This window comes from Cherax quadricarinatus, chromosome 31 (genome assembly GCF_038502225.1).
Source record: "Cherax quadricarinatus isolate ZL_2023a chromosome 31, ASM3850222v1, whole genome shotgun sequence".
NCBI lineage: Eukaryota > Metazoa > Arthropoda > Malacostraca > Decapoda > Parastacidae > Cherax > Cherax quadricarinatus.
The window spans coordinates 23,360,925-23,374,133 of record NC_091322.1 but is presented as its reverse complement, the minus strand read 5'-3'; the positions used below and the strand labels follow the sequence as shown (position 1 = coordinate 23,374,133).

The following is a 13,209-nucleotide window of genomic DNA, read 5'->3' as shown; positions in this document are numbered from 1 at the left end:
AGTGCTTTCTGCTAAGTATACCTCAGTTCAGAACACATTCAATCATATTCTCATGCTATAATGGTGTAAACCAAATTATTATGTGTAATTAAAACTAAGTGCTAAACCACCAATCCTTTGAAGTAAAATATGTAGTTGTATTTCCAAATAGTAATGTAATCCAACGATATTTACTCAGATTATTATTATTACAATCAAAACTAAGTGCTAAACCCTCAAGGGTTATATATTATTATAAAAAAGAAGTGCTAAACCCACTAGGGTCATACAGCACTGCAGGGAAGGTGGTGTTGCAGGATTATAGTATAGCAAGGGTGGAGAGGATAATAGTTAGAAAGGGCTGTGAGGAGTGCTAAAGGAAGGAATATCAAAGTTTGTGTAATAAATCAGTTGCTGTCAAAAAGTCAAATAGGTTGTGTGTCAAAGGTGGGGCTGTCATCAAAGAGAGAAGATAAAGTAAGGGTGTTACAGCAATGACAACGTTGGAGGTAAATTCTGTGTGCTTGTTGAAAGACAGGACAGTCCAATGGAATATGGCAAACTGAAATTGGAACCAGACAATTCCCACAGAGTGGAACAAGGCACCTCTCCATGAGATACCCACACGTAAGATAGATGTGCCTGATGTGAAGACAGGAGAGCGGGGTCTCCCAACCTTGGCATTGATGACAAGAAGGCCAGAAACTCAAACTTAGTTTGACAGAATGTAATTTGTTATGAGTCTTCAGACCAAATTAGTATTATAATCAAGGGGGAAGTGCTAAACCCGTAGGATTATACAGCGCCTGTGGGGGGGGGGATGTGGAAGGTATTCAGGCTTCATTCAGGGAAGTGGAGCACAGATCTAATTCCCTAGATCAAGAGCCCCTCACCAGCATCAAGGAACCTTCCTTGAAGGGTTCAGACCAAAGTTGTTGCCAATGGTTGGAAAGGTCATTACAGCAAAATAGTCTGAGAATGGAATACCTCTACAGTGGAACCTTGGTTTTCATATGCCCCAGTTTTCAGAAGCACTAAACCACAAGGGCTCCCAGTTTTCCTAGGATTCGGTTTTCGACGACTTTTTTGTCTAAATTTTCGTACATCCGCTTGGTTTTCATAGAGTTGAAAATGGCCTGTAGCGAATGCAAGACTCGGCCAATCAAGAGCCCACACAAAGCATCCCATGCGTTCGTGACTCAGTCTGCCTTTGTTTCTCGTTGAGTGAGCATCACCCTGCTTGTTCTTCTGAAATATTTCGTAATACAGTAGACCGTCATTTAGCACAGAAGTTACGTTCCTGAAAATGCCGTGTTAGGTAAAATCGTGTAAGATGAACTGAAGAACTTATGGGAAAAATAGGGTTACATTCCTGGGAGCCCCCGAAAAGCCAAACAACTTTTTTAGGCCTCCACATCTTACAAAAATAAAAGTGAATATGTAGTTGTAGTTCATTGTTTTGATGTATTATGTTGTTTTTACTACTTAAGACTATAAATGTAACAGAAATAATAGTATTTCTTACCTTAAATTGTGGGTGCTGGTGTTCGTGGATGATTGTGAAGAGAGAGGAGTTATGCTGTGACCTTACAGGGCTGAGGTGGATGGTAGAGGTTCTGGTACTGAAGTCGATGGCTGTACTGGAGTGTCTAACTTAAAGTCATTCAGTAAGTCAGCCAGTCAAATCACTCGTAAACTGTCATTCAGTCAGTCAGTCAAGTCATTAAGTCACTCAGTAAGTTAGTCAAGTCACTCAGTAAGTCAGTCAAGTCACTCACTAAGTCTGTCAAGTCATTCAGTAAGTCAGTCGTCATTCAGTCAGTCACTCACACAAACTAATGCTTACCTCTTTTTCTGTGTACAAAGTAACATTTCATTATGGCTACAGGTTATCTGTCTAATATCTTTGTTTCTTTGTTAATTCTAAGACTTAAGTGCTTATACCTCTTCGTGCCACTTTCAGCAACACTGGTATGGCTACTGGGTGTCATGATTGCTTGGCAGATAAAAGATATAGTAATTAAAATATCATAACACAATTCACAAACACAGCTGCCTTGTAGCAGAAAAAGACTAGACACATATGAATTACGAATGCTGGGATGGTGGGGGTGGTGTCAGGGAGTGTCAGGGGATGGCAGGTCTCCCAGGCTGCTCCACAACAAGGCGGCCGCTTGAGGAAAAGAGAATTTTTTTTTTTCCTTCCCATAAACTGAACCGTGTTAAATTAATTATACGATGTGTTACATGAACTTGTGCCTCAATTCTTCAATCGTGCAATACCCAAATTGTGCCAAATAAACTCGTGCTAAATGACGGTCTACTGTAATTCATTGTTTTTTGTGCTTGTTAATTGAGTGCGACTGCTAAATAAGCCACCATGGGGCCAAAGAAAGAAGGCGAGAAACACGATAGAATATTGCGTCTTTTGGGAAGTCCGTGGGGTTGGATGTGAGTGGCCAAGATGTGGAAGAGTTGGTGGATGACTGCAGGGAAGATTTAACCACTGAAGAGCTGCAAGACCTTCAACTGAAACAGCAACAGACTGCAGCTGAGGAAATTGCTTCAGAGGAGGAGGAAGAGAGAGGGGAGAATGTGCCTTCTTGTGATTAAGGACATGTGTGCAAAGTGGATTATTATTAATATTATTATAATCAAGGGGGAAGCGCTAAACCCGGAGGATGATACAGCGCCTGGGGGGGGGGGATGTGGAAGGCATTCAGGCTTAATTCGGGGAACTGGAGCACAGATCCAATTCCCTAAATCAAGAGCCCCTCACCAACATCAAGGAACCTTCCTTGAGGGGTGTGCAAAGTGGAGTGAGTTGCAAAGTTTTGTAGAGAAATATCACCCCTAACAAAGCTGTTGCAAGCTGTGTCTACAACATGTTCAAAGACTGCCTTGTTCCATTTTAGGCCAATCTTAAGAGATTCCAGAAAGAGACCTCTCTGGACAGATTTTTTGAGTGACAGGGGTACAGTGACTCTCAACTGGTCCTAGTGCCAGTAAAAGACAAAGAAGGGATGTAACCCCAGATAGGGCCTTGGCCTTGATTTTTTTTTTTCTCATTGATACATGAAGTCCTTATAGAAGGGGATTCCCCTTCCAAACAATAACCTTTCCTCCTCCCTCTCCCCTCCTCGCTGTCTTCCATATGCCAACAAGAGTCTTCAATAAAGGTAAAAATGATGTTAAATGTTCATTTATCCATTTCATTAGTCATTTTTATTTATTTCTCATTGTTTTCTGTATGTAAAACTATAGTTATTCTCTATAAAATGTATTTTTTGTTATTACTTTTGAGTGTCTGGAATGGATTAATTAGATTTACATTATGTATTTCTTATGGGAAATATTGCTTCAGTTTTTGTACGATTTGGTTTTCGTCAGACTTTTTAGAACGGATTAATCATAAAACTGAGGATCCACTGTATATGAAACTGGGAGGTCATGTACTGCTGACAGCACAGGAGTCAGTCTGTTCATTACCCCGAACATCAACACTACCAGGGACCCAACAGAAAATGATTTCTTTGTTTTTGCTAGAAATGCAGTGCAACCAAAGTTGTATACGAAGAGCTAGGGGACGAGGCGAATCAAATTTTTTAATAGTTTGCTAAGCACGAAAGGAGTCTGAAACTACACCATCAGAGGATTTAGAACCATCAATGTACACTGCGAAGGCATGAGAATGAGACAAGAAGTGGTTAAGAAAAAGAGAATGAGCAACTGTAGGTATTTGGGCTTCCGTGCACAGACAAGGGTTATATAGCACTGCCATTTATTAGAGAGGGGTCAGCATTTTCACAGCAGAGTGATGCGCAAAACTCATTGCTGTTATATACACTGTAACCATATTCATTGCATTCTTTGTTGTTTCAAATTCGAAGTGAATTATAAGCTGTCCAAGAATATAGATATGTATATGACTCTACATTCCATCATACTGCACTTTGTAACTATGGTCGTTTTCACCTCAAAGGAGGTTCCCTCACATTGATGATGGACTCTTGATCAAATGAATTGTACCTGACATTCCCTTGGATCAAACCTGATGCTTCACATTTCCCCAGGCACTGTAAAACCTATGAGATTAGCATCCCCCCCCCATCCTTTTCCCATGAATGTAATAATACTGGGTCCCTGGATTAACTAATTCTCAGGGCAACAACACACACTCAGCTGATCAGTCTGCTATTCACGGTCTGGCAATCTACAGCTGAGTCCTCATTTTTTTTATTTTTCCAGGGACTTCAAAACTGATGGAAACAGCATTGGCTGAAGTCAGAGGACAAATTTTATGCCACTGAACTGCAATTAAATCTCTGGCCCTCCTTCCATAGTTGTTGGGCATGGGAAGCTATGCTCACACATTTATGAATCAGTTACACATGACTCTCACATACCATTGGATTTTAATTTATTCATTTTAATCAGGAAAAGCACACACATACATGCCCCAGTGGTTATATACGAGTACATGGGTGTGCTATGTGACTCAGAGTGGCTATATAGTGCCTGGTGAACAAGAAACATTCAGGTTTGATCCAAGAAAGGGAAGATGAGTCCCACCCTTCAGATACAGCTTCTTAACCAGCATCAGTGCACATCCCTTGAGGGGGATACAAATACCTTTGGAAAGACACCCTGTAGAATTACATCACGAGTCTGAATGTTACTCTTCTGTATTAATTCTAAATAAATATAGAATAAAAGTATTAGTTTACAGTCTTTATCATTTACAATCACTGACAGTGACCTGATATTGCCTTGCCAATTTAATTAATAGAGAAATGACAGAGTAGGATCCTCTGATTTTCTTTTATACCAGGTTCAGCTTTATTACAACCAACTTTTTAATATTTTATGAATTCAGCTACCCAATATACTGTATTAAACTCTGAACATGCAAAAAATTACTACATATAATAATAATAATCATCTTTATTTTTACAAGTACATGATACAACTTATACAGACCTAGCTAACATCAATGATGTACTATAAAGACCCTGGTTATGCAGAGAATTTTGGGCAACTTGGGTTAATTTTGTCTCCAGGATGCAACCCACACCTGTTGGCTAACACCCAGGTGCCTAATTGCTGCTAGATGAACAGGGACAGCAGGTGTCTTAAGGAAACATGCCCAATGTATGAGCTGAGCAAGCTCCCAACCGAGCTATGAGACACCTCCATATACAACAATATAAATAAACTTTTTCCTGATGGTTATTTGACCAATTGCATTCATTTTTTGTATATAGATGCTTGATGCATGTGCTTTGCTTAGATTTGGTAAAAAATTATTAAGAAATTAGTATAATTTTTCACTTTTGAGGATGGTACTGCAATGAGGTGCTGAGAGATTGTTAAGCAGGGTAAGATATCCATATTTGTGAAATATATATATAGAACTGCTATCCTTCCACCAAATAAGTGCATATCTAATGGATTACAGATTTATGGGAATGTTAAGTTTTGAAGTGAGAGGGAACAGAGTCATGGGTTTCCATGTATGTAGCAATGCAGTGACTGTGTTCACAGTCACTGCATTGCTTGTATGGGAAGCCTTGAAAAATAAAGCCCATAGTGCCATTGGTGCTACCAATCTTCCACTATAACCATGGTTGTTCATGTGGTGCGATAAATTATTATAAGTTTGAAATTTTTTATTAATATAACACACACTTTGCATAACATAATCATCTTTTAAAATTGTAACTTTAGTCACGGCTAAAATGCAATGTACATGTATATGCAAATTTAAATACATACAGTACTTTGTAACCTATGTAAACTCCCACATTTGTAATTGTAATTGTTATATAATGTACAGTTCTACAGTTTCCTCGTTTTCACATCTATGCAATGTACTTTTTGAGATAATATTACTATATACCCAAGTCAAAAAAAAGTTGCAATTGACTTCTATAGATGTTAGTACCATCTTTGTAAATGGCATCCCATGAGATTTTTTTAGTTCAACAATTGCACTCTTTTTCCATGTTTTTTGCTGTACCTTCAGGTATACTTATCCTTCTTCTTGCAAGCCTGATATAATGCAGTAAATACAACAGAAATTATTTAGACCTCATTCCTACTAAATAGTCCCCCCCCCCCAAAAAAAAAAAAAATGATGTAATGCTTTTAGAAGAGCTGAGTTATTTGACATCAGCTTCCTTTTCATAAACCTTAGTGGTTGAACAATATACGTATTCAGTCTAGTAGTTTTATGACTGTGTCCCATATGCAATATCAAGTTCAGACTTTCATACCTAATTCCTACATTTCTTAATAATCCCACATGGATTTAAAGTATTTAGAACAATATATCAATCAGCTAATGTCAGTTTGATCTATCAAAATGAGTGATGTTTCCAGAATGCTCAGTTGAACAAAATTACTTTCACATACTGTACCAATGACATCACTAGAATTTTAAGAAAGATTTTTAGCCTAATACAAAATGGAAGTCAAAATGAAGGCCACTGTAAATTATGTAAATGTGACACAGGTGATCAGCATCATGGAAGGTCCAAATCTGAAAAAAGAAATACTGTACAATAGTACTGATCTTGGATTTTGTAAATATGTGATGAGAAGCAAAAATGACAACAAACTCCTCTCACAATAGCCACATGTGAGCTACAAAGTTGTGAGTAAAAGACAAATTAAGAAAAGCATTTGTTCACATATATGCAATAATAAAATAATACATGTTAAAGAGTAAAAGGCTTTTAACTAAAGGCTTTTAACTATTGTTTTTTATTTACAAATTCATCATACAATTTAATAATACATAACTGTTTTAAATAGACTACTTTGTCATTATCATCCCTTTAAACTTTGAATCACCTATCAAAATGTGAGGTCCACACTCATAAGTTTAAATTTCAAAACATTCTCAACATGATAAAAATACTTCAACCAGTTTTAAAAGCCTACTAAATTTTCTTTGTTACAGCTCCATATGCATAGCAGTCAGCTAATTTCATTTAAGGTGCATAAAATTAGATATCATAAATATTATTTGAGTTCTTAACTAGTATTTGCACATAATGCTTGTTCACACATTCATGAAAGTTTGGAATACAAGTATAAATAGGTATGTACAATAAACTGCTTTTAATCGCAGGCATAGTTTATGCACTGAAATAAATTAAAATTAAGTTATTTACAACAATAAAAATACTAGTGTCTAAAAAGTAACTAAACCATCATAAGGAGAGGATAAACTGATGCACTGTTATTTAGTAGTGAGACTGATGAACCTCATTTCCTTGGGAATGGAGTGAAGTTGATATATACATGTATGTACTCTATCGAGAAACAAATAAACAGGCAAGGCAAGTGTACTTTACAAAAGAAATATACAGTGCGGCTCATATCACACTAAGACTACAATAAGGTTTTATGCTTTATTACATCACATTCAAAACTGGCTTTCAGTCCATGCCTCACCTAAACTGACATGCCTTATGACCATAGGGTTTCAAATGGATGAATTAATTATGAGTGCAAAAGTATTCATTTGACCAAACTTGCATGGTGCATAGTATCAAGACCACTTTATATATAATAAATAAATGGAAAAGTTGGCCAGCCATCAATGTACTAAACACAAACATCTTGCAAGGAAATATCTATAGTAACATACTTACAGATGTGTCACTGAAGAATATAGCTATAAAACAGAGAATTATCTAAAGTTTGAATTCACTGGACAAACCAAGTATACCAACTAGCATCATAATAACAAAGCATTAAAAATGAGCTAAAGTAGTAGCAGTAGTAGTAACATGCTTCAAAATACAGTGGTACCTCGGGTTACGAACAGCTCAAAACTCGAACAATTATGTAAGTGTATTTATGTAAGTGCTTTTGTAAGTGTATTTTTGGGGGTCTGTAATGGATTAATCTAATTTACATTATTCCTTATGGGAATAAATTTGTTCGATATCGCCACTCAAACAGCCTTCTGGAACGAATTAAGTTCGTATCCTGAGGTACCAATGTATAACTAAAGTAGTATATCCTTAAAATGAAAATTCTAATTATTTATTACTGCATAAGCCTTTCATTACGGAATACTGTAAATTCCTTTCTGGTTAAAAATGAAACAGATTACTATATATGTGTCCTCCCCAATCTTGACCTATTATAAATGACGAACTGCTGAAAATTGAAAGAAATGCTTAAGTTCACAGTACATACTGTACCTGAATTGTAAAATTTTATCCACAAAAAATCATCAATAATACTGTACATTACAGGTAATAAAATATAATCATTGGCCACTTTTTCCAGGATCTGCTCATTAGATTGTTCAGTGGTTCAACTATTATTTTAAAGTAAACTGACATTTTTCTGGGAATATGCAACATATGCGCATGGGCAACAAAATCAACTTACCAGGGAGTCCCCACTTAATAGATGAAATGCATTTGTGTTCCAACTTTTGAACAAATTGTTTGTAATTCTTAACCTAATTTATTATTTAAAATAATAGTATAGTACAAACGTTGGTTATGAACCAAACATGTTTGTAACTGTAGATGGTCATTCCCATATTTGTAGGAGGTGCTATATCCATAAGAATCGTACAGTTCCTGAGGAATGCAGAGTAATCAAGGTTGATCTTAGGAAGGTCAGTGTAACTCCATTCCTTTGATCAAGAGTTCTTCATCAATATCAAGGCAAATGGCCTTGATATTGATAAAGAATATTAATTCTTACAGACCTTGTTTATAAGTGCAGATATTCATAACTTGCATGTTTATAAAGTGAGGACTTCACTACCCTTTCCCTGTATCTGTATGAGATTAACTGTGTAGCAGATATATATTTATTATTTTTACTATTATTTTCAAGGGGAAATACTAAACCTGCAGAGGTCATAGAGCATCTGTGGAAATGAGAGGCAATCAGGTTAATCCAAGGTAAAGGAGGGTAACTCCAGTTCCTTGTATCAAGCATCCTTTAATGGAATCAAAGCACCCTCCTCAAAGGTAATAAATGTTTAGTAGATTCACTACTGGAACACTTAAATGGAATGTTAAATGTCATTTGTTATACTGTATATTTTAATAAAATACCACTTTTTTGAATATTATACTGAGTTTTGGGCTACCATTTTACACTTGCTCATGCAAGAAGATAATCTTGGATTTTGCTAAACTTGTAAATTGTATTTAACTTGATATCATAACTGTGGTCAATTCACACCAAACCTAAAAGCACTTGGTAGAACAGTATTAAAATTATAGAATACAGTACAGTACACTAAGTATCTTGCAATATTTGGCAAGGCATTTCTGAATAATGGTTCTTTTATTATTCTCATTGATGTAATTTTCAACCAGAATAAAAGCATTAAAATTAATCAAACTTTTCATTAACATTACTTATGAATGCCAATTTTGAAGTAAATTAGAATACTGTATATTATGAATTGTAAATAAAAATTGCTCTAACAATTTATACACAGTAAACTTTTTTGAATATTTGTAGGCTCTTGTTGACAGAAATAAACTTTTTATATATCGTAATTTATCAAAAAAGTATTTAATATATTTTTTCAATTTACAATAGAAAATATTAATTAATTTTATTAATAGATATGGAAAGATGAAGATCTTATGTTGAAAGCCTTATGTAGATTTTTAAGACTAAATTAACTTTTGCCCAAAATGCTATGCATCCTATGGGCCTTCAGATTATTTTAAATTGTTTATGTATGCACAATAATTCTGAAATAAAAACAAATTTTTTCATGGTTAACCCTTAAACTGTCCAAACATAGATCTATGTTTACATGCGTAGCACTCCGAACTTGATTTTCCCCATCTGAAAGCAAGTAAAAAAAAAGTAGATTTACGTTCGGAGCCCCCGCACGTGGATGTAGATCTATGTTTGGACAGTTTAAGGGTTAATTAATTTCACAGGGAAATTATCTTGACCTCATATGACAAGACAGAGAGTTAAACCGTGGTCATTATTATTATTATTATTATTATCTCCGTAACACAGTCACATTTCACATATCTAAATTCTACAAATTGGAACCAAATCCCAGACAAACCAGAAGTGGGTGGCACAGGTTTTTTTATTATTATTATAAATGCACTTTGGGGCTTGGTGCAGCATGGTCCAGTATTTTTTAACAAGTCTGATCCAAATGTATTTATGCTGTTCTGTATAGTATTATTTATTTGTTAATATATTTTCACTGCAATTATGCAGTAATGTCTAATTATCAGTGTCACTCTATACCTCTTTTGTATGCTCTGGTAAACAGGGAGTGTGAACAGTGTTAAAAGAATGTCAATGCAGCAAGTTCAGTAATGTAAGTATTGAAAGCAAGCACAGGTTTCAACAAAATCAATTTTCTAACAATGAAAAAATTAAATAGATAAGAAAGCTATATAACAGGGTAAGCATTAAACAACCGTGGGAAGAGCATGTACAGTACTGTAGGTGAGTCATAGGTGTAGAAAGAAACCTTCAATGTTTTATGCTGAAAATGAGTGCTAATGGTGATTACAGTATGTGGTAATGTTCATCCAGAATTATAATTCTGCTCTGGATGTTAACGACTAATGTGAAAGTGAAAAAAATGATTAAATTATGTGGTTAAATAATTATTCAGGTTTAAATTATTCACAAATATTTTACGGTTGACAAATTTACATTATGTATCTTATACAAAATCTATAACATTTTACAATAACATGATTTAAATTCTTTTCCATACAAAAACTGTATGTATTGTATTGTAAATAATAGATAAAACTGCAAGTAACAATATTACGAATCTCTGTGTTCGCTACTGAGAAAAATGATCATGCTCGTATCAGTTCCTCATTAGAATACTAATCACTCCAGGACATAATCTTGTATCCCACAATACACAGTTATGAAAATTTATAAGGACTCCCTCCCTCCTCATCTCTCTCATTTTTTTGACTGCAACAAATGTGGCAGGTAGATTGTCAAGAAAATGAGCATGCTGTCACAGTCTGGTAGCAAGAAATGGATACCTCACCCACACATTTTGAATACGCAATCACACAGGATTCAGTATACTGAATCATAAAGAGAAAGACAAGTTTATTTGCAGATACTGTACGGGTTTTCTCTCCACTTATGAGTTTGCATTACACGAAATACAGTATATGTTACATAATATTCCACTATCTTAGTATAGGGTAATTCTGTAAGTGATGTATATCCACTTAAAAGAAGCCATGAGAGGCACAATGTGTGTGCAGATGTACAACAGAGCCCCAAAACCAAACTTCCTCTACACAGTGAAACTTAAAAAAAAAATGCAACTTCTACTTCAAGCATAAAACAACCAAACCTTTAAATTAAGAAAGGGGCTAAATTTTCCATGTGTGCATGTATATGTGTGTACTTGTGCATGCATGTGCATGTATGTATGTATATATATTACCTAGCAGAAGTTAATAATTACAGGACAATTTTAAATTTGCCTTTGCTGTCTAAAATCATTGAAAAAACAATATACCCATATAAACAAATACAGGTAGGACCCGTTTTATGGCAGGGTTAGGTTCCAGCAAAACAGGGTTGTAAAATGAAGTCATAAAACAAGACCAACTTATAATGTAATTAAATGAGATAGGTTCCAATATTATCAAAATTTTCAATGTACTAATATTGCTGTTTTTTTATAATTAAATATTTTAAACATTTAACCATTTGACTGCCGCAACCCCCAATCCTGAGGCATCTCCTGGTGTCACAAAAATTTTGAAAAAAAAAAAAAAAAAAAAAAAAAAAAAAAAAAAAATGAAATAGATAGAGAATCTTTTCCCGACGGTAATGACACCAAAAGTATGAAATTTGATGGAAAACTTACGGAATTACACTCTCACAAAGTTAGCGACCTCAGCGATATTTACGAATCGGTGATTTTGCCCATTTTGAGCCCTATTTTCGGCTAATTCCATTGTTCCAGTCGACCAAACTCATAGCTATTTCTTTAGAGCTCCATGTGTTCTATCGGCTGAGTACAAGAAACTGCCCATATACCAATTTCAACTACCCAATAAAGTGGTCAGAAATTGGCAATTTGGCCAATTTCACGAAAATTAAAAAATATGCCAATTTCAAAATAGGGTCCAGAATGAACAAAGCAGACATTCCTGGCTCTAAAATAACATTTTCTTTGTTCATCAGTCACGTTTCCAGGCCCCTCTGATACTACTCTTGCTTTCTATTTTGAATTTTTATTCAAACAAAAAATAGAAGATTTTCTGTAATAATTGTACAAATACAGTGGACCCCCGCATAACGATGGCATCACATAGCGATTTTTCCGCATACCGCTTACTTTTATCGCAAAATTTTTGCCGCGCATACCGATTAAAAACCCGCTCACCGATTTTCGTCCGAGACGCGTCCAATGTGCCCTCACATGTGCCGCCCGTCCCATTGTTTACCAGCCAGCCTCCGCGGTAACATCCAAGCATACACTCGGAATATTTCGTATTATTACAGTGTTTTCGGTGCTGTTTCTGGAAAATAAGTGACCATGGGCCCCAAGAAAGCTTCTAGTGCCAACCCTGTGGTAAAAAGGGTGAGAATTAGTATGGAAATTAAGAAAGATTTTGAAGGGTTTGGGGCTAACCCTGAGAAGCCTATGCCAGTTGTGGAATCCATTGTGCCTACTTCAAAGATTAAGGAAATGTGTGCACAGTGGGTTGAACTGCAAACCTTTATAGATGAAAATCACCCTGACACAGCTGTTGCAAGCCGTGCTGGTGACTATTTCAATGACAATGTTGTGGCCCATTTTAGACAAATCGTAAAGGAACGGGAGGTACAGAGCTCTATGGACAGATTTGTTGTGCGACAGAGGTCCAGTGACTCTCAAGCTGGTCCTAGTGGCATTAAAAGAAGAAGGGAAGTAACCCCGGAAAAGGACTTGCTACCTCAAGTCGTAATGGAAGGGGATTCCCCTTCTAAACAGTAAGAAGATAATGCTCTCCCCTCCTCCCATCCCATCAATCATCACCAGATCTTCAATAAAAGTAAGTGTCATGTAATTGTGCATGCCTTTTTCAGTTTGTGTGTATTAAAATTAACATTTCATGTGGTAAAAAAAAATTTTTTTCATACTTTTGGGCGTCTTGCACGGATTAATTTTATTTCCATTATTTCTTATGGGGAAAATTCATTCGCATAACGATTATTTCGCATAAC

At 35.7% G+C, this 13,209-nt stretch overlaps 1 protein-coding gene across 3 annotated transcripts in view; it reads right to left on the bottom strand.

Moving 5' to 3' along the window:
• Positions 1-4,905: 4,905 nt before the first annotated feature.
• LOC128697289 (palmitoyltransferase ZDHHC3) overlaps positions 4,906-13,209 on the bottom strand; it is a 57,113-nt gene continuing 48,809 nt past the window's right edge. For all 3 annotated transcript variants that reach the window (XM_070090257.1, XM_070090259.1, XM_070090258.1), the window contains one exon: positions 4,906-6,520. In XM_070090257.1, coding sequence (XP_069946358.1) covers positions 6,431-6,520 — 90 coding nt within the window. In that variant the 3' untranslated portion in view covers positions 4,906-6,430. The remainder of the gene's footprint in view (positions 6,521-13,209) is intronic.